Source organism: Rattus rattus, chromosome 9 (assembly GCF_011064425.1).
Source record: "Rattus rattus isolate New Zealand chromosome 9, Rrattus_CSIRO_v1, whole genome shotgun sequence".
NCBI classification, from domain to species: Eukaryota; Metazoa; Chordata; class Mammalia; order Rodentia; family Muridae; genus Rattus; species Rattus rattus.
In genome coordinates, this window is record NC_046162.1 from 6435335 (window position 1) to 6457189 (window position 21855).

Consider the following 21855-nt stretch of genomic DNA (forward strand, 5'->3'; position numbering starts at 1 on the left):
TTAGCATCCATATAAAAACGAGCAGATTTTATTTACAGGTCCCGATTTTCAGCTTTCTTTTGAAAATGGTTCGGTCTGATAGCATCGGATCTATATCCCAAAATGGCGGCAGTCCCTTGGTCAGTGTCTTGTTTCTTTTATACTGAGCCCTGTGTTCTCTGCTGTGTTCTTCACTTTTTGTTAATCTGCTTGACTTCCTGTACACGTTGAACTTGATAGTTCCTGGGCCAGTGCTTAAGAATGAGGCAAACAAAGTTCTGAATTAAAATTATTCCTTTTCCACTTAATGGTTATTTGATCATACTGCTATGTGTGGAACCTCTGTTACGTGTACACATGGCTTATGCAACCTCTGTGCCACAGCTTCCTTACTATTCAACAGAGATAGGTACACAGCCAACCCCAAGGTGATGAGGGTAGAGTGGTGTGAACTTCAGAGGTGAACTATTTAGCACGCAGTAACTATTCAGCAAGTGACTTGTCCTTTTATAATCTGAGCTCAAAGTAGACAGCAGAATGGTGCAGATGTAGCACTAAGCTTTCTTGCCCAACTTGACTTCCACCCTACTGTGTTACTGTGAGTTTCTGTTGTCTCATGTGTTATATGAAGTAGTAAAATGATGTCCTAGTTTCTTCTTTTCTAGGTGCTGTGACAAAATACCCTGAGGAAAGAAACTTAGGAAGAAAGGAGTTTATTTTAGCACACAGGTCCAGCTTATAGTCCATCAGAGCAGGGACGGCATAGCAGCAGAAGTTTGAGGGAGCTGGTCAGTTTACATCCATGATCTGAGAGCAAGGAACATATTCAGGTTCACGTTCATCTGTCTGTCTCCACTCCTATGCAGTTCAAGATTGCCTGCTTAGGGAATGTTGCCGCTCATAGTGAATAGGTTTTTCCATCTCAATGCAATCAAGATAATCCCCCATAGACCAGCCCATAGACCAACCCGATCTACAAGCTAACTCACTGAGATTCTTTTTCAGGTTACCCTAGATTGTATTGCATTGACAATTAAAACTAAATTTTACGGGGTTGGGGATTTAGCTCAGTGGTAGAGCGCTTGGCTAGGAAGGGCGAGGCCCTGGGTTTGGTCCCCAGCTCCGAAAAAAAAGAAAAGAAAAATTAAACTTTACACATGGCATATGCCAAGATGTGAATCACAGAAGATCCAAGCAAACTTTCTAAAGCAATGAAAAAGGAAGTCATTGGTATTTCTTGATGCATGTTTCCTAAAACACAAGAACCTCACGTAGCTTCAGATGAAGCCAGAGGTAGCCATTCAGTGATATCAAGAGTGTACTCCTCACAGAGTGTGGTGGTTCACTATGTATGTGGGAGGCAGGTGGATCTTCTCTGTATGTTTGAGGCCAAACCAGACTACATAACAAGTTCTAGGCTAGCCAGAGGACACATACAAATACAAAACAAACAAACAAACAAACAAACAAACAAACGAAAAACAGTCTACTTCTCGTCATCTCTCTGCCTTTATGTCTGTGACATGTGTTGACCTCGCAGATTATAAAATAGTTAAGTGTGGATTGTGCACTTTACATTGTCCTGCAGAAAAATGAACTTTATTGCATTATTGTGCTCAAAAGCCCTAACACTGTTGGTATTAAAATTGCTTCCTCTTTTAAGTCTATCCCCAAGCCATTCCTTGCAGCCAGGGATATGGGAGGTAACAGTCAGTTGGCTTGGCATACTTCTGTGTGCTTCATTCACAGAACTGGAGTGTAGCCATCTCTCAAGCATTTTATAGGTCTTTAAAGTCCCACCCAGGGGCTTGGCTGCCATCAGAGTGTCCTGACTCTGAGTTTTAGACTAGAGCACAGAGCTTGTTTTGATCTGCCGTTGAGTTGATCCTTGTCTTGATGTCGAAGGGCATCTCATTTGAGCTTCTCCGAGAAACCATATGGCTATCTTAACACAAATCCTTGGCTTTATTTCCCATAGAGGAAGAATGATTTGGTTAGGATTCATGGACGTTTTAATGGCTGGTTTTACTAGTAGCTTTCATGGTAGCTGCTTTCCAACTCCTCCTGGTGTTCCCATGTCCTTAAAGCCAGAACGGAGCTTCGGCTTCTCCAGGAATAAAACTGGTGCGGACATTGGAGGGCGGCCAAGCCTACTTCCTGCTGGGTTAGCAGGTACCTCAACGTTTCTAGGGATCATCATTTCATCTCCAAGGCAGACTCCTAGGACGACAGGGCTATGAAGGAGCTTGTATTGGCATACTCTGTTACTCTGTTAACAAACTCTTGGAGGCTAGCTCCTTCCTACAGAAAAGGGGTTTTTAAGGTTACAGTTTCGAAGGCTGTAGGTACCAAGTCGGATAGCTCCTTTGGTTCACTTTCTATAGTGAGTCTCCAATGGCAGATGGCATCAGGATCAGATCACGTAGTAAGACATAGCAAGACATTGCAAGACAAAGATCAGATAGTAAGAAGCCAGAGTACAGGGGAGCAGACAAGTTTTCTCTTTTATAACAGACCAATCTTGACAACTGAGGTCCTAGGAGAAGTCCATAAATTCCTTCCAAGGCACAGCTAGTGCCTGGTTATCTTGTACCGCTTCCCCGTCTTAAAGGCTCTAACACCACATGGCACTTCAGTAACAGGACCACAGTCCCAGCATAGGGTTATTTGGTGTGCGTCAGGGTACATTCAGGAGATGTCCACGTCATAGTAAGACTTGAAATAGATGCATAGAGAATTTCTTAGCTGGAAGTAACACCAAGCCGAGCTGCCTCTCTTCAGAGTTGGGTCATTGACTATCCTGTATAAAGTGTCTACCCTTGCCTCTCTCACGACACACCCTTATTGTCCTCGTTGAAAACAGTTTTGTTATTTGCTTCCTCCCACTAGAATATAAGGCTCACGAAAGCCAGAGACATATCTATCTGATTGATTGTAGGTTACTACTGTGGGAAATTGAGGGCAGTGCTGAGGATGCTAGGAGACAGAAGAGACTTCCAAGATCCCTTACTGAGAGGGGAAGGATGTGAGGTTGGGTGCTCTTATTACAGATACTCTGATGACCTACTCATTCTACCCTGCTCTGCCCAAAGGCAGAGTGGAACTTTCATAACCAGAGTAAATCTGTACCAGGGATTCCCCTCGCCCCCCAAGACTGTGCTTGCAGTTGGTAGCAACTGAGGCCACCTGCACAGTGATGACGGGTGCTTGAGGGGACGGGTGTATGAATAGGGGAGCCACAGCATCTACTCCACAATTGACTGGCAAATGGTGACTATTTTGGGTGATTCAGGAAGTCGAGCTTGAGACAGGACCAGTGTCCTTGTTGTCATTTAACCCAGGACAGCTTCTTCCTTTGGTCTGATAATTTGAAGAATATTTTAAATTTTCCCATTCTATTTTTTTTTTGTCTGAACATCCCAAGGGGACTCAAGGCTCATTTTAGCTTCTTACTTTGGTCTGGCTAACATAGGGATAAAGGTACTAGCCCTTCCTTTGTCCTAGAGTCAGGCTTCTCAACCTTACGTGCACACCGGTGTCACTTGGAGAGCTATAAAGTAGCCTGATGTTCAGGGTCCCACCAACACAGAAGAAATCAGAACACACTCTTAACTGACTAAAAGTGGCTACAATTTATGGAAATGCTCTCTGTTTCTTGGATCAAGGGGAATTCTCTTACAGAGTGGGGGCGCTATATGGAGGAGGTCCCCTTACCCCTCTGAGCTTCAGGGTCCTCATAAATAAAACCAAGAGTCGACCTTCTGGAATGTTCTACCATGAGCATGAAAAAAAAGAGAGTGTTTATATAACATGTAATACAGCCCTTGACAGATAATAGTGCTTCCATAAACCTTTTCAAGGAAGCGCTTTGTTAGAGAATTTTTTTTAATGTGTTAGGAGATATTTAATGTGATAACACTGGGAAAACTATTATTATTATTATTATTATTATTATTATTATTATTATTATTCCCAAGTAATTCTTTTATGGTTCTAAGACGGAATTACTTGGTCTATCTCTGGACTCTACGCAGCAGAGAGGCCTGGGCTCTTTCAGCTCTGTATCTCTCGTTGCACCATATGGGGCTCTGGAATTTCCCTATTGGAGTTTGGGAGGAGCAATCCCGTTAGAAAGAAGGTTTTGTGAAAGGCGGGGTCTTAGAGCTGCATTAGCACATGGTCACAGACAGTGTCTGCATTTGAATTGGATAGTACTGAGGATGGTTTAAGGGTGAAGGCATGTGGCCCCAAGAAAGTACTAGTAACCCAAGGCCACCCCTTGTCACGTCTTGCCTCTCCTGAGCCATGGAGTCATTGAAGAAATGTGTACGAAATAGTTCTGTTTATTGATTATAACAGGGTATAAAAGTTACAGCATTTCACAGGCATTCTGGACCTTCCGGGAGAGACATGCAGTGCTGGGCTTGAGCAGGGGATGGACAGGAGGGATAGACCACTGGGCAGCGGTTTCCCTCCTGGATGTGTTAAAAGACTTGCTCTATGACCATAGGTGCTAGTGTGGGAGAATTATTAGTCCCTACCTCTGGAAAAAAAATGACATGGGCAGTTTGCATCATCTGATACCACCATGCTTAATAATTCAGTCCTATTCTACATGTGTTAGGTGCTGCCTCTCCCAATATTTTCACGGTAAGCTCTAAGTGCTCTGTAGAGCGTTCTTTCTTCCCACCAGAGGAAGAGAAGCAGGCACATTGGCTTGGGAGGCCATCGGAGGATGGTGCACGTTTGGTTCAGATTGATCAGGGTCTGCCTGACTTGGAGGCAGTGAGTTGGGGATCTGTATACGCAGAAAACTGTGCACTACTGTTTAAGCTCAAGCAGAGGGGCCTTCCACAGGGCAGTAGCAGCATGGAGAGATGGGCATGCTTCCAAAACAAACTTCGGATTTCAGCTCGTCCCTCTCGAGAGGAGGAAGGAGGAAGCGTTGGCAATCAGAGACTGAGCCACTCGGTGCCAGGTTTTGTAGAAAGTCTTCAGCAGAGAATTCTTCCAAAGTGTAAAAGGTATTTCTGTCCCGAGAGTTGATGTGTAAAACTGGAACAAGGGCAGATCGGGGCATTGAGGTGTTTGTCAGTGTCTCTGAGAGCAGGATGGCCAGTGTCCTCAGTTACATGACATTTTGGAACAGCTGTAGAGACCTCATGATGTTGTCATCCTGGGGAGAGAGGAGTGGGAGAGAAGATGGTTAGTATTGCTTCTCCCTGACATATGGAAGAACGCACCATGAAAGCTGTTCGAGCCTGTCATTTTCTCTGGAGTAAAGGAGTAACTTACAACTCAAAACTTTTGAGACGTAGGACAACTTACACTTTTGTTTTCTCTGTGCATTCGTTCAAGTAAGTTGTGTCTTATAGGGAATACATCTTATATGAATTGTTCAATTTATTGAAGAATAACCATCTTTTAATATTGGTAAAACTGATAGTAGATATCATTATTTTTACTTCTGATATCAGCAGTTTGAATACTTACCTTTTTTCCTCTTTTTTACTCTGTCTTGGTAAGCACGTATCAATTTTCCTAATATTCCTCAAAGGAATGAATGGTTTTGCTCATTTTAGCACTTGTCTGTGTTTTCTGTTTTCTATCATGTACTATTTAAAGTGTGTTTGAGCCAGAGTTTCTCTGTGCAGCCCTGGATGTCCTAGAACTCTGTAGACCAGACTGGCCTCAAACTTGGAGATCTGACTGTGTCTGCCTCCTGAGTGCTGAGATTAAAGGTGTACACCACATGACTTTCTAATGTATGAATATTGAAGGTGCAAAGTTCTTAAATTTCTAGATACTTCTACATTTTGAATTAAAATATAGTGAAAATATGAAAATTTGTTAAAGTAGTATTCAAAGAAATGATCTCTCTCTCTGTCTCTGTCTCTCTCTCTCTGTCTCTCTCTCTCTCTGTGTGTGTGTGTGTGTGTGTGTGTGTATGTGTGTGTGTGTGTGTGTGTCCCACTGAATTTAAAGTTGAGAAAGCAGACTTTTGGTAGAGAAACCAAGACAGACAATGTTCTTGAGTCTTCATAAGTTGCTGTGTGTCTGGAGTTAGGCAGCTTACGCTCCAGCCCAGGCCTCTTCCCGTCCGTGTTACTTAGCCTTGCTGTGCCTCAGTTTCCCTGTGTATAAAGTGGAGGTTGAGTTCAACATCCACCTCCTGTGAGATGGTGAAATAAAGAAATAGCTCTGGAAGGAGTAGCCGTGAAAGCTACTGAAAGCCTCTCTCACCTGCAGACCCAAGAAAGAGCATTTCCGCGGGACGTGATGCTGAACATGAGCAGGATAGAGTTTAAACTCCGTCCGTCACTCACTGGGGCACTAACCACGCCTCTGAACACCGAAGTGCCTCGGTTTTCTCCTACCTCAATGGGCATGACGGACACGTCTGCGTAGCCTGTCACAGTGACTAAATATTAAAGTATCTCTCACTCCACTGGCAAAGCTGCGGCTCAGTTTCCCCCTCTGCCTCAACGTGCTTCCTCCTGGCTGCCTCGGGACTTACTTGGGATCCTCAGATACCCAAAGATCTGTCAAGCTGAGCTGCGACCCTCTAGGGCAGTGGCAAAAGTCAGTTCCAAGAGGCCAGACTCGAACTTGTCCTGGTTGTTAACTATCTGGAACACACATCCGCCTGGAGGGTTTTCATGCGGCTGCAGCTCTCTGTGTGCTAACACGGACTCTTCCACTCCCCGGACATTGCAGATTTCCGGGGGAGACTTTTTGTGGAATGAGTAGAGTATAAACCTTGTGGAGTAGAAGGGGTCAATTTCAGTTCAGGGCTTGCCAGGGAGGGCACCACCAAAGCATGGGCCAAGGAACAGTGGTGTCTCCAGAGCAATGTGCCCAAAGCAAGCCTGACCTTGACCTTGGCGGGCCCTGCCTGTCTTTTAATAGGAGCTTCAAGGAGTCTGGTTTGCATAAGCCAGTTCTAGCTGCCTTGGTCCTGGGCCTTTGAACTATGACACTTTCTAGACTCCTCTGGAGTATCTGGGGTTGTAGTTTAAACACACACTTTTTGGGGAGCTTCAGGCAGTTTTATGCACACTGGATTGAGAATCTCGTTGAAGGTCTTGCAGCTCTTCCTTTGTATCTGAGGAACAGGTACACAGGAAGCGAAGAGGACTGGGCCACCTATTCAGCAAGTGTAATGCATGACGACTTGCTGGGCCATCGCGTCTCCCAGACCTGTGCTTCTGCTCCGTCCTGTGCTGAGTAGGCCAGGCCAGACCATGGAGGTGTTAGGCTTGAGTCCAGGGGCTGTAGGTGTGTGCAGATTTCAGATCCTCCCCCTCTACAGTCCCAACTCCCCAGATTCCCTTCTCTGGAACTGCAGTGTCCTGAGATCTCTCCTTACCTCCTGACAGGATTCGAGAAATTCGTCTAATGTTACAATGCCGTCTTTATTTTTATCCATTTTCTGAAAGATACAATAGAGAGGTCTTTAAAGAACCTAGCATTTCACATTTCAGAATTCGCTCTGTGTTAACCCCAGAATTAGGATGGTCTTTTGCTAGTCAGTTGATTCCTGGTTATAATATTATGGTCCTCATGGGCTTCCATACATCAAAAAATTCGTCTCAACACGTACATCATTATTAATGATTGTCGCATTACTGTTATGCTGACATTCCAAGATGTAGTGGTCTGTTTCTGTTATTACATCAAAATAACTAAGGTTTGGTACTATATAAAGAAAAGAGGTTTATTTACCTTGTTGTTCTAGAGCAGTGGTTCTCAACCTTCCTAACGCTGCAACCCTTTAATAGTTTCTCATGTTGCAGTGACCCCCAATCATAAGGTTATTTTTGTTGCTACTTTATAACTTTAATATTCTACTGTTATAAATCATAATGTAAATATTTTGGAGATAGAGGTCTGCCAGTGGGGTCACGGCACACAGGTTGAGAACCACTGTTGTCAAGGTCTAAGAGCACAACACCGGCTCCTCTCTAGTGAGGGCCTCACGGGGGATGACATCTTCATAGCGGGCACATGTCGAAGAGGTCAGACAATGGAACAGGAAGCCAGAGAATGAGGAAAGGCCAGATTTGCTCATTCAACTCAGACTCACGGCAACTACAGGGCTCTGAGGTAATGCTCCACAGGGCCCAGTCCACCTCTCACTCAGGCCTCACCGTTGAGGATTCCATGACCTTAATCATTGCCACACTGAAGAGCAGACTTCGTATGCCCAAACCATTTCCAAACTAACACATGAGTTCTGCACACTTCCTGCCGGGAACACCAGGTTCTGGCCCATCTCTGTGCAGATTTTCTGTGCAAACTTTCAAGATATCAGAAAGAGATTTCTGTTTTCCTAGGTGCAAAGTGGGAGGCTTGGGTTGCAGTGAGCTCTGACATGCTTTGGTTCTCCCTGTTGCTAGACTTTTTCCTTTTTTTTTTTTTTTTTTTTTTTAAATATTAAGTGCAGCTATGAGGGTGCCACTTCCCCACGCAGTCAGCAGCAGCAGCCACCCATCCTTTGCTAGATCAAGGCTGAACCCTCTCACTTAAGGGTCTTGCTGTCTGGCTTTACCCAAGTTTCCAATTGTATTCCCCTCTGCAGCCCAGACAAACTTTTTCAATAAGTACACAGATGCAATGGAGAGAGTCTTCTCTTTCCATCCAGCCCCTGAAAAGATTTTTACGAGATTCACCATCATGGTTAATGATGACAAACCCCTGTTCTCTTCTGTGACACTGGCCTGCTTCTCAGGAGCATGTCCTGGCCGGTCAGGATAAGCCCGTGCACAGGCGCATACGTACCTGGAAGAAGACGTCCACGTGCTGCCTGGGAGTGTCCTCTTTGAGCACAGGATAGGTGTACTTCCCCATCATGTCATAGATGGCTTTCACTATGTCCATCATCTCCTGGAAGGGGACACAGAGGGGCGTACTGTTGGGACTGTGAGGTCATATCTTGAATTTACGATTTGCTTAAAAGAGGGATTACAAGGCCCTTTGAAGGGGATGAATGGAAGTTAAGGAACAAGATGAAACTCCCTCCCCAAGAGAAAGTGGGGTCATCTACTTTGTCTTCAGACATCTTGGGCAGGAACATCCTCTTCTTGCTTTGTCCTTGGGGAGGGATGACATTGGATTCCCCATTTGCAGACTGAGACAATGAAGCATTCTTCTGAGTTAGAGGTAAACAAATGTTTTAGACTAGCCTTACACACACTTTCATAGACCCTATTGTCATTTTAGGTTAGGAAAAAAGTCACCAGCGTAAGGAGTACCCATAGGACACTGGGGTTTTCTCTGAAGTTACAATTAATAATTTTAGACTTACAGAAAACTTACTATGGCTGTCTTGGGACCGGTGGTTACTTGAGGAAGGGGTTGTGTGTCAACTCTCTGATTTGTTAGTCAACAGCTTGGGAGCAACACAGATCACTATGCTATTTGTCTAGTGAAAATTCTATCTTCCTTTAAAAAAAGTTAATGTTTTTGATCAGAGATTTAAAATGTATTCTCAGGGGTTGGGGATTTAGCTCAGTGGTAGCAAGCGCAAGGCCCTGGGTTCAGTCCCCAGCTCTGAAAAAAAAAAAATTCTCAGATTCTGTTTGCTGTTCCAAATTAGGAGAAAGGAGCAAACAGCAGCCAATATCCACAGGGCACTTGAGTCTTTCTTTATGTAGATTATTAATAACCGTAGACTTACTGGAATACTTCTCTAAGCCAGAGGTCCCTTCATTTAAGTACTTACATGGTTCTTTTGAATATCTATTATATTTTGTTGGTGATGATACAATACTATCATGTTTTATTTTGTTGATTAAATCCTTCTAGCTTTGTCATGTTAAAACTCCTTTAGGTCGATGCTGGTAGCCATTTAACCTGCCCCAACCAGGATTCAGGTTTAGTTTCTATTTCTCCTTTCTCCGTCCCAAGACAAACAGCTCTCCAAGAAGACTGGAGAAAGAAAGATGCTTAGAAAGAAGACTCTGGGCTCCTTTCTCCAGGATTCTACCAACATATAGAACAGGAAATGGATTTATACCCAGCTGTTCACCTCAAAAGATGCTCTGTGCCAGCCTTTCACACCCGTGTGGCCATTGTGTGCTTTTCTGCTTGAGACCATTTTATCCAAGAACAGACAGAAAAGTAATTTTGAGTGCTTGGGAGTCTCATTGCCGGCAAGTTTGATAAGAATGTCCCAGGATAATAACCAGGAAGAGGCCTTAGAAAATGACTTCGAACACTTATCCACCCCCCCCCCATTAATTCTGCCATCTAACGATGTCTGAGAGACATAAATGGGGATAATTCGGTCCACTTTGCCCATCATAAAAAGACAGTAGTTAGTAAGATTATTCAGTGATGTGATGGGAACATGTACTGAACCAAGGCTGAAGACCAAGAGGCAGAAATCCCGTCTGAGGTTCCTCTCTTTCAATGTTTTGTAAAGTAGTATTTGAATATTTTATCTTAGAATATCATACATGGAAGCATGGATCTAAGAACTTAGTTGACTATAAAATCGATGGAATACTATAAAAAGTGCTTTATAAAATGATATTTTGGTTTTTTTTATTTTTTAATTTTTTAATTTTTTTGTCTGAGACAAGGTTTCTGTGTGTAGCCCTGGCTGTCCTGGAATTTGCTCTGTAGCCCAGGCTGACCTCAAACTTACAGATCCACCTGCCTTTGCCTCCCGAGTGCTGGGATTAAAGGCGTGCGCCACCACCCTGCTATAAAGTGATTTTTAAACACACGAAATCATATACACTTGTTAGTCTTCTTTGATTTTAAGTGATCATCTTCTATTTAACGGGTTTGGAAATCTGGGCTGGAAAGATGGCTCAGTGGTTAAGCATACAGAAACGGAGCTAGGACGAAAAAGGGCTCAAAAGTGAAAGAGATCCCCAGCACCAGGTTGGGTGGCTCACAACTGCCCCTAACTCCAGCTCTATGGGGTCTGGCGCCCTCTTTTGGACTTTGAGGGGTACTGGGTAACCCAACCTCCCCCTCCCCAAGACATTCATACACAATTAAAGATAAAAATTTAGAAATTTAGAGTCTTGGTGATCTGATAGAAATTCCCTGTTGATATACTAGCTTCCATTTCTTGTCCCCAGTAGGAGAGAGCGTTTAGTGTACCACAGACCATATTCTTACTGCTTTTTTCACGACTTACTTGCATTTCTACTCTGTTCATCGTGTTTAATTTTAATTTGATTTGAGAACTCTTTATGTACTTTGGAGATGCATAAATTAATTTATGAGGCATCTGAAAGTGTGCACCACATGTGCTGGCTACGATTCTGAGGAAACCAAGTTCTTTTTCCCTCTGTGTCTATTGTCTGTCCGAGTGAAGTCAGGTGTTAGCTAGTGTCCAGGAGGAAGCACCATCGGTTTCTGTGGGCTGCAGATGTTTTAACAGCTGTGTCGCCTGATTTGGCTACGGCATTTCTTTGAGGTGAAGAATTTAAAAATATGTAGAGTTACGTCATCAATACTTTTCTTTGTGTTTTAATTTTATGCTTTCCTCTAAGTTTAGGTGCGACACCTACTTCTCTTTTTGTGGGGGGAGGGAGGCAAAGGCTTCAGCTCATCTTATAGCTTACTGTGCATCATGAAAGGAAGCCAGGGCAGGAACTCAAGGCAGGAGAAGCCCGGAGGCAGGAACTGAACCAGAGAACATGGAGCCGTGCTGCTTCTTGGCTCGAGTGCCATATTCCTAGGTGGGTTTTTTTGTCGTAGCTAGAAGTCACTCGTGTCTCTACGATTGACTTACAACTGTGGCATTCAGAAGATTCATTCATTTACTGCTAAAATAGTAGAGCAAACCAGTTTCCTTGGAATCATCTGCTTCACTATTCACATCTGTACTGTTCCTCATGCTCCCGTTATGAAGAGTTACTGATTGGTTCTCAACTTCCTCCTCAGTTACCCCGACCTACCTGTGACCCCTCGTCTCCTCACAGCATACTATGGCATAGTTCCAGTTTGGATCCTTTTGAAAATTATCTTTCTTATTTTCAGCTGGCCATCTGTCTAATTAGATTTTATTTTGGATACCAACAACTACATTTGAAATTAGAGACACGTAGCTATTTTTACAATAGTGCCATCTTATCCTGGACCTCCCTTCAGAAAATGTCGCATATCTCAGAAAACTTTTTTTTTCACCTAATTTACAGGTGTTCTTAAGTGCTTATGCATATTAATTATACTGTTATATAACTAGAATATCTTAGTTACAACTTTCTAAGCAGTCATAACTGAGACGTGGGCCACCCATTTTATTTCTGCATGTGTGTTAGTCACTGGACATGACCTTTAGTTCTAATTGTTTAAGTAATCTCTCATATCCTTTCCCCACTAAGTATAAAATCATGTCATTGCTGAGCACAGAGCCTCTCCCTTGTAATCCCAGTACTAAGGTGGCTGAGGCAGGAGGATCACCATGCATTCAAGGCCAGCCTGGGCTACACAGTGTGTTCCAGTCAGCTTGAGCTCAGTGTGAGACCTCGGTGCAAACCAGTAAGTAGAGAGAAGAAACCCATGTCATTAACCAAGACTGCCCTAGCTTCCCCGATGTGTGCTTCCGTCCCTCTTGTCTGAGACGCGTGGGCAAATGGTGTGGGTCAATAGAGGCACGATGGTCTTCGTCTCTGCTGTAGCCGAGGGTCTCAGAGACGTCACCATGATGTGAAAAGCTGTGTAGAAGGCCAGAGCACGTTCCATTGTCCTCAAGATGAGTTTTGTTCCTACTTAATTAGGAGTTTAAAAAATGACCAAGGCTATAGGTAACTTATGGAATATGATTTTAGAATCACGTGGCTTATGTACGGATGGGATGAATTATTTAATAGATATTCTCCACTACTGAATTCTGCAAGAAACCTGCTCCTTGTCATGCACGCTCCTCTAACTGGAGTGCCGAGTCTAGCTTCCTGGCATTTTGTTTAGAATTTGTGACACATATTTTAAGTGAGATCGGATTCCTTCTTTCTATCTCTTACATACTTTGCCACAGTTTCAATTTTTTCTTTCATTCAACACGCTCTGAGCACATCCTGTCATTTAGGTATTCCCAAGTTACAATGAGATCTCCCTTTAAAAAATAGGGCTTATTGGAGTATAAATTTGACTCCAGCAAGCTCACATATTTTAAGTCTCCTGCTTGACAGACTTTGGTAAATGTGCAGAACTGTGCCACCGCCACACCAAGGAACTGGATTATTCTTGTCACAAGAAGCTTCTACATTGTCCGCCAACGTCCCCGGCATCCAGCACCGCTGACGAAATGTTAGTCACTCAAGACGTTTTCACTGATGCGATAGAACTCGTGTGAACTGAATGATACTGCACGAAGGCGGAGGCTGTCTCTGTCTAACTTGCACGATGGACGGCGCAGAGCCCGTGCCATTACTGATGTGGCCGTGACTTATTTCTCTTCCCGAGCACCCATCAGATGCAATGTGCTTATCATCTTCCTCTTCAAAGACGTTTGGGCTGCTTCTCAATTGGGGGCTATTTATATAGGGGTAGTATATAAGTCCCCTGTAGGTATTTATGAGTTTACATACTGTCATTTCTTTTAGGTGACTATGTAGGGTGGCATTTCTGGGTTATACATCAGTTGGATGCTAATCTTATTTAAGATGCTAAAATGTTTCCTAAGTGACGAGGGTTACATTGTTTCCCATGAGCAGTGTTAAGAGTTTCTAACTCTTTTTTTTTTCCGGAGCTGGGGACCGAACCCAGGGCCTTGCGCTTGCTAGGCAAGCGCTCTACCACTGAGCTAAATCCCCAACCCGAGTTTCTAACTCTTGCACATCCTTGCCTACACTTGGAAATGTTGGCCTTTTTATTTTCAGCCCCTATAGTATATGCATAATTATTGTTTGTTATAGTTTTAAAAAAATCTATATTTCCTTGAACAACATATGTATGGAGCCATTTTTTCTTGAGTCTATTGTCCACTTACTAATATTTTTCTGACATATCTATTTAACTTTAAAATTTCTAACTTTTAACGATTTTATTGTATTATTGTTTTTAAAAACATTAATTAATTTTTTTGTTTTTTGGACATGTGTGTCACAGTATATGAGTAGAAGGCAGAGGTCAGGGGTCAGGGGTCAGTGTTTTCCTACTAACATGTGGGTTCCAGGGATTGAACTCAGGTCGTCAGGCTTGGTAACATGTGCCTTTACCTACTGAGCCATCTTGGTGGCCCCTCACTACCTATTTTTCACAGACTTGCTTATCTTCTTATAAATTATGAGCACTTCTAATGTATTTGGACCTCAGTCTTCTGTCATATAATAACAATTTAAGAGCCATTTCTCCAATCCTGGCTCCCATTTCCCTTTTCTTCATGGCATCTTCTGAGAACAGAAAATTGTAACCTTGATGAAGAGAAATGTCAGACTTTCTTTTATGAGCTCTTCTTACTTGCCCTAAGATACTCGCTGTTTCTCTGAACCAGTGAGGGTGTTTCTCTTAGGCATTCTTTACCACAATGGCTTTTGCGTTTGAGTTTATGTGCATATCTGCTTCCTGTTAACATTTGCTTTCGGTGTGAAGGCGAAGGTCCATGTTTATTTTCAGAGGGATGCAGAGTTGGCTCAGAACCATTTGTTCAAGACAGCGCTGTATTCTCTTTGGCTTCAGTCATCATTTTTGAGATGACAATATGGACAAGTCTGTTTATGGAAGGGGATCAAACCTAGGGTCTTACTCTTGCTAGGCAAGTGCTGTGCAAGCCTCAGGTCCAGACCTCCTTCGGACCGTTCATCTTGGTCTGGTAAGCTGTGTGCTTACCACAATGCCACGTCACCATAGCGCTCATCACTACACGTTCACGCTACTCCCGGACGAGTAACTCCGCCTCTGCCTTCTTCATCTTGGTTGTTGTGGTTCTTGTGTTTACATTTACATTTTAGATCAGTTTATCAGTTTCTACAAAGGGTCTGTTGGGTATTTTGGTTGAGACTATACTGAATCTACAAGCTGAATTTTCGAAAATCTCCATTTTAGCATTGTTGGGTAGTCACACAGAAGAGCACGGTTTATCTGTTTATTTAGGTCTTAATTCTCATCAGTATTTTGTGGTTTTATATGCATAAATCTTAAATCAATTTTGTTCAATTTATCAAAATTTTTGTGTCATAAGTAGAATTATTTTAAGCATAACACACACATACTCACACATATATTGCTTTTTAAAAAATAGAATTTATATCTGGCTACCTGGATCAATAAGTTCATGATTCTTTCTGGTATTTTCTTTGGCATTCCTTTGTAGACTCTTTGAGATTTCTATGAACTGTCTTCTATGAATTCAACCTTATTACAGATAAAACTTTATTTATTTTTTTTTTCCTGCCTCAGTTCCTTGTTTCATTCTGGACCTTGGGGGAAATTATTCAGTATTCACTATTAAGCAGATATTGGCTGTAGGATTCTTAAAAATCAGTTATCAGATACTAGGCTGAGAAAAAGGATCTTCTAGTCTTCATCTGTTAAAGACTTTACCGTGAATGGGTAGTGGTTTTATCAAGGGCCTTTTCTGCATTTACTGAGTCAATGTCATTTTTCTTTTTGTTGTGTAAATAGAGCGACTGACATGGATGTTTGAGTGTCAAACCAACCTTGCATTCCTGGAAAAACCTTGCTTACCCGATACTGTTTTATTTTGTCTTTGTTTTTTTGTTTTTTTACATTATACTGTATTTTTTAATGTATTCATGGATTTGGTTTGCTAATGTTTTGATAGGCTTTTCGCATCTGTGCTCATAGTGGTAGTCATGTTCTCCCTAAGACCTTTTCTAAATTTCAAGTCTGAGAATCGAGGTGTTGTTGGACTTACAAAAAACATGGGAAAGTCACTCGCACCTCAGCTTTGTAGGTTTGTGTTAGACATCACCAGAAAATCATCCGGGGAGCTCAAACTTTTCTGGGTTTTAATGTGAATTTTGTTTCTTCTAGTGACAGGGAGCTGCTCAAATTTTCCCGCTGACTTCGAACCGCCTTTGGTATTTAGTGTTTCCTGAGACCCCTGCTCCCAGTAGGTACAGTGGGACCTCGGGTAGGGCTCTCTACCCCAGTCTTCCCCGTCCAGGCGGAAGCCTGTCATCTTTTCTTCCCTACCCTCCTAGCCTGCAGCCATCAGCAAGCCTCTCCGTTTGGAGGGCATGTGGAACCCCATCTTCTTTGAGAACCCCTCTAGAGGCCGTTCCTTCTTCCTGGGACACTTTTCCTGACTTTGGGACTGACTTTCCCTTGGTTGGCAATACTGTTTTAGACAGCCCCTCGCTGACTGTGATAGTTTGTATGTGCTCAGCCCAGGAAGTGGCACCGTTAGAAGGTGTGGCCCTGTTCACCCTGTGTCACTGTGGGTGTGGCCTTTAAGACCCTCCTTGTCCTAGCTGCCTGGAAGCCAGTATTCTGCTAGCAGCCTTCAGACGAAGAGGTAGAACTCTCAGCTCCTCCTACACCATGCCTGCCTGGATGCTGCCATGCTCCTGCCAAGATGATAATGGACTGAACCTCTGAACCTGTAAGTCAGCCCCAACTAAATGTTGTCCTTTTAAGAGTTGTCTTGGTCATGGTGTCTGTTCACAGCAGTAAAACCCTAACTAAGACACTGACTCTTACCAAAACCTGTCATTCTTCGTTTTGCTGTTATTGTCCATCCCACTTCACTACCCCATGACAGTCAGACCTGGGCTGATTGTTCGACATTTTCTCTCCAGCACCCAGGAAACAGAATGAATCCTCAAATTTGCATTGAACACCCGTGACTGGATGAATAGGGAACATGGCTGTGCATACACCCTGGGTGTGAGTTCCCCCTTCTACATGAGGAGAGCCTTGCAGTACTGAGGTGAAGGTCAGAGGTGATCTTCACAGCTCCAGGCATCATGTCTGAGATACAAGAGTTCAGCGAGACGATGCCCAAATGTTATCGTCAACCCCTTATGGCTCTCACAGCAGACGTCCAGGTGTCTTGAGTGACAGCCCGTGGTGGGTGATGCACCAACGCTCTGAGAGAAGCATCGAAGAGTCTGATATTGTTTTTTCCATTTTTTTTTTGTTGTGGTAATGGTTGTTTTTTAAGACAATTGCTCACCACCCCAAATTGTCCCCTTCCTTGATTTTATTAGGCAGAGTGGGTTGTGGGTAATGGGATTTGGCCCTTGTCACCTCTGTCTCGAAGAGCTCTCTGCTCTCTTCTGGGGGCTCCTTTCATCCTTCCAGGCTCATACTGAGCTTTAATGTGAGGAGGCTGCTACTCAGGGGGAGATGCAGGTTCCCCAAAAGACAATCTCAGCCCACCGCACCTGTGTGGGCTTGTGAGGAGCGGTTTACGGCGTCCTGAGACAGGGGCGGGGCTGGGCAGGGGACGTCAGCGGCGGGCTTCCTCACCCTGCTAGGGACGGACTCGCTTTCACTCAGTGTTTTCCGGGGTCTGGGGTTGCTTTCGATTCCAGTGCTTCCACTGTGTTCATCTCATGCTCCCTGCTCTCAGCTCACTTACCTCTTTGTTTATGTAGCCGTCTTTATTGATGTCATACAAATTAAATGTCCACCTCAGTTTTTCATGGACCGTTCCTCTCAGTAAAATCGACAGAGCAGTCACAAAGTCCTAAGAAGTGAAGAAGGCGGGCCTCACGTTAACCACTGCGTGGGTGGAGAGAAGCCTGACTTCCAGATTGGACCGTGATGCTTTTACAAAATGGCGCCTCCCACCCCCTCTTGTTAGCCAGATGGAAATGTCCAATCCCAGCCTGGGGGAGGCCAAGTCCTATCTTCCATTCCCTGTACCTACACTGTCGCAGTGCCGATGAATTGAGCTCTGTATGTGTGAACTCAGCTTCCCTCGTTGATCCTAATCCAAGGCTGCAATGGTTGCTAACGTCTGAGGGACTGTACATTCCAGTAGCTATGAGCACAGGCTGAGGAAACATACTGCCTGTGTTCAAGGCCTCCCTGGCCACTTTCTTTCTCTTTCTGATCTTGGAAATGCTACTCACTCTCTGCCTCATTTTCTTCTTCTGTTAATTGATAATAAATAACCATCCGGCCATGCCTTGTAAGCACTATTATAAAAGTTAAACAGGTTAATAAATATGAAATGCTAGGTCCAGAGGTTACCACTAGGCATACAAGGCACAAGGGATCTCTTAGGCTGTCTCTACCACCCCCACGCACAGTGTCTAGACGACAAGAGTCTTCTCTGACTTCAGGTGCCGTTTGTTAAATGAATCAGTTTCTTGTCTTAAATGAAGACCTTTGATAATTAACTCGTTCCACCAGCACTGTCATATTCGGAAGGAGAGGCACTGTATAACCCCCCCCCCGACTGGACCCACATACTATACCTCGAACTTTACAGAGCCTGTCTGGGTGGTGTCGAAGGCATTGAAGAGGTAATGTGCGTATGTGCTGGCATCTGCGAAGTAGAGGGGGAGGCAGGTGAGTGGGGGGACAAGGCTCCACAGAGGGCAGAGGCAGCACGGGTGGGGCCAGAGAGAGGAGAGGGAGGATGATGGACTGAGACTCATTTGCTCAGTCCTGGAGATTAGGCGAGAAGTTAGTTCTAGCACAACGTTAGACGATTCGTATCTCTCTCCCTACTGTCTCCCCTGCCTGTTCCTCTGCGTGGCCTGGTCCTTTGGGCGGTGACTGAGTAGAGATGTCCTGAGCAGGGTTCCTTGCCATGGCATGGGCATCTCCTTGTGAGGAGAGACCCGAGCTTGTATCAAAGCTGGTTCCATATAGCTGTGCTTGTAGATTTAATGCAACACCTCAGAGTGTCCATTCCCCGTCTTTGTACAGTGGGATGTAGCAAGACCTGACTCTTGAAACATGGGAAGAAATACACTAAACTCAAGCCTTCCCTGCCACACAGTGGCAAACTGTCTCACTGGGAGTCAGGTGCTAGCATGACGTGAAGCTACTTCTCCCCGACACAGAGAGAAACCCTGCACCGAATCCCACACCAGGGAGACACCTGTGCATTGCTGGGAAGGCCCATGATAGATAGGGCCCAAGAAGGATGTGAGACACTTGAAGTCTATCTTCCGCACTGTCCAGGTGACACCTGTGAACAGGTGACACAAGAAAGCCACAGGGGGGAAGGATGCACTGATATGTGGAGCAGGCGGTGGGAGTCCAGTGCCTCACTGACCTGACTTTATAAATAAGTACAACTTCACACTGCCCACAGTTTATTTCGCTCAGTGATTTTTATGGTCTGTAGTATTTACTAATGTTCTTTACAAGATTTCAACCCGCCTTAGCTGTTCAAGGAACCAAGATGACAAAGCTTTTGCCCCATATACTTTCTTATTCCTTGGTTGCCACCTTCGAGCTGTGTGGTCGTGAATAAGATACTTAATGTCTCTGAAACTCAATCGTTCCTTCTGGGGTCATGATGCGCGCTTTCTAGAGCTGTTACGGGACTTTCTGTTACTGCGATATCTGTTCTTCCCCTTGAGTAGGTCCATATTTGTTTGTCAGAGAGCTTTATATTTTGTAGTAAGAAAAAAAAAATCTTGCCATGAATTCTCCTTTGACCCCCAAAGATAAAGAACAGAGGGGTTGAGAAAGGGAAGGCTGACCACTGGAGAGGATGCTGGGAGGGCATTTTACCAAGCGTATACTCACCTCCATGAGGGAAAAACTGAGCGTAGATCTGCTTGAATGTCTCCTCATTGACCACACCACTGGGGCACTCCTGTGTGTGGGGGAGAGAGAGAGAGTGTGTGTGTGGGAAGTGTCTGGGAGCCTGTACTAGGGGGTGGAGACTGAGCAGGGTCCTCATGCCCTCTCCTGGGCAGAGACTGGGAAGCACATGTGTACTGGGTATCTTCAGGGGGTCTTGGAGGTAACCCTATCATGAAAAGCTGTTTTGCAAGCGAGGGGAGGTCATCACAGAATAGGGACTGGGCTGGGAGAGTCTAGGCTTTAGGTCTAGACAGGTCTAGGTTTGGATTCTGGTTAAGCCTGCTCTAAGGTTCGTCCGAGGTGGCCTGTGATCTTGAACACACTTACCCTCAGAATGAGTTTAACAGTTCCCTCAATATTAGGTAGCACTGAGACTAGGGTAGCTGCCAAAATAATAAGTGGAATTTCTTCTACTTTCTGGTCCCCTCTCAGACAAGTGCCCAACTGGGAAACAACCTCCCAGAGCCTCACTCCAGCTCAGTGGGGGCGCTATTAACATGGCTTCGTCAACATTAGAAAGAAGAACGCCCAACAGTAGCAAATCAGACACATGACCAACTAGTTGAGCTGTAGGACACTTGATCAAGCTCCCGCTGGAGGCTGTGCCTGGAGGGAGGTGACCAGAACAGCTCGATTGCTTAACTCCACCCAGCCATTTGGGAATATGAATGTGCTCTAAGGTGTAAGGGTTAAACCCAAACTCCTTATCCAGGCTGGGCTGTGAGAGCTCTCAAAGCATCCCAGAAGACAGCAGTAGCCTCGGCTATGTGTTAATTTTTGAACTTCCTTCCTTACACACTGCTTTGCAAAGAAGTGGCTTTCTGTGCGGCACATAGGAAAAGGTCACAGCAGTAGGACAGAAGTGTTGGTTCCACTGTCCTAACTTTCAAGGAGAAATGAACACAGTGGCATTTGGCCTTATACATCGGTCATTGCAGGCCTCTCTGGCATGAGTCAGCACAGCTCAATCCCATCACTCTTTGGACACCAAACAGAGGGTAGCGAGTGACGGTCAAGCTAAGGTTGCATCTTGGCTGTGAAGGCTTCCCTGAGGTCACACCACCCTGTGGCACTTCTCTGCAATGGGTGAGGTTCCTGTCTGCCTTGTCTGAGGCCTGGTCCTCCTGCAAGCTTTCTTTCTCACCAGGTGCAGGTTCACAGCAGCGGCCTTCCTGGATCTCTGCACTCTGGGGACCTCCTTGGCATGGGAAAAGCTTAGTCAAGTGGCGAGAATCGCAACAGGCCTCCTAGTCTCTGGGGGCGGGGGGCGTCTTACATTTTTGAATCCCCGGTAAAGGACTTGCAGTTCTCTCTTGGTGAAGTTCGTCTGTGCCTCAAGCTGCTCCAGTCCCTCAGGCCGATGGCAAACCATGGTCATCTCCAGATCATCCTCGATCTTGTCTGGAAGCAGAGGGGACGGCGTCAGAACGTGACCTCCTTGGTCTGTGTCGGGCCACAGTATGAGTGGTTCGAGGTGTGATCTTGGGAACTGGGACTTTGGGCTTGGGCTGGGGTCATGGTGGCGGTCATGGGCCTTGAACCCCGCTCCCCTGCCCACTCACTCTGTGTCGAAATCTGCCCACCCTGTTACTCTAAATGTGACAGACGGCAAAGGCCATCAGCATCTCAGATAGGCAGCTGAGGGTGGAAGTGTTCAGAACACAGCCACACAAAAAACATTTTCAAAATCAATTTGAATCTTTGCATATTCAAATTGAAGCTCGCTAACACTGCTCTCCATGCAGAGACGCTGGTGCCTGAGCAGAATGAGACTCCGAACAGTAAAGGGGAAGAAGTCGTAACTATTTTCAAAAGGGATGAGGTTTCACCGGGTGGGCTATCGAGGGAGGTGCTAGGGAGACCAGTGGGAAGTTCAAAGTACGCTGTGTTGAATACGACTTTAAAGAATCAGAACGTATTTTGCATAGCATTATTCTGTAATATCCGCTAGGTCCCCTTACATACCAGGGAAGTGACTTCAATGAGCATCTTTGCATAAAGAAAGGTTTCCAGGACATTTGCAAGGCTCTATAAAAACAGCCATAAGAGAGTAGGGTTTCAACCTCCTGCACGCGTCGAAACGGTGTCTAATGGGACACCTCGTTTGCAAAGTGCTGTCAGCTGACTCCACTTATCTTCCTTCAAAGCAACTCAAAGTTCATCCGTCGGTGG

General features: G+C 44.7%; 1 protein-coding gene across 4 annotated transcripts in view; it reads right to left on the reverse strand.

The window, feature by feature from the left end:
- Positions 1 to 4302: 4302 nt before the first annotated feature.
- The window catches only part of Kcnip1 (potassium voltage-gated channel interacting protein 1), a 368390-nt gene continuing 350837 nt past the window's right edge, over positions 4303 to 21855 (reverse strand). For all 4 annotated transcript variants that reach the window (XM_032914290.1, XM_032914289.1, XM_032914291.1 and 1 more), the window contains 7 exons: positions 20960 to 21084; positions 19624 to 19693; positions 18336 to 18406; positions 17492 to 17599; positions 8761 to 8865; positions 7349 to 7411; positions 4303 to 5155 (listed from right to left, as the gene is read on the reverse strand). In XM_032914290.1, coding sequence (XP_032770181.1) covers positions 5108 to 5155; positions 7349 to 7411; positions 8761 to 8865; positions 17492 to 17599; positions 18336 to 18406; positions 19624 to 19693; positions 20960 to 21084 — 590 coding nt within the window. In that variant the 3' untranslated portion in view covers positions 4303 to 5107. The remainder of the gene's footprint in view (positions 5156 to 7348; positions 7412 to 8760; positions 8866 to 17491; positions 17600 to 18335; positions 18407 to 19623; positions 19694 to 20959; positions 21085 to 21855) is intronic.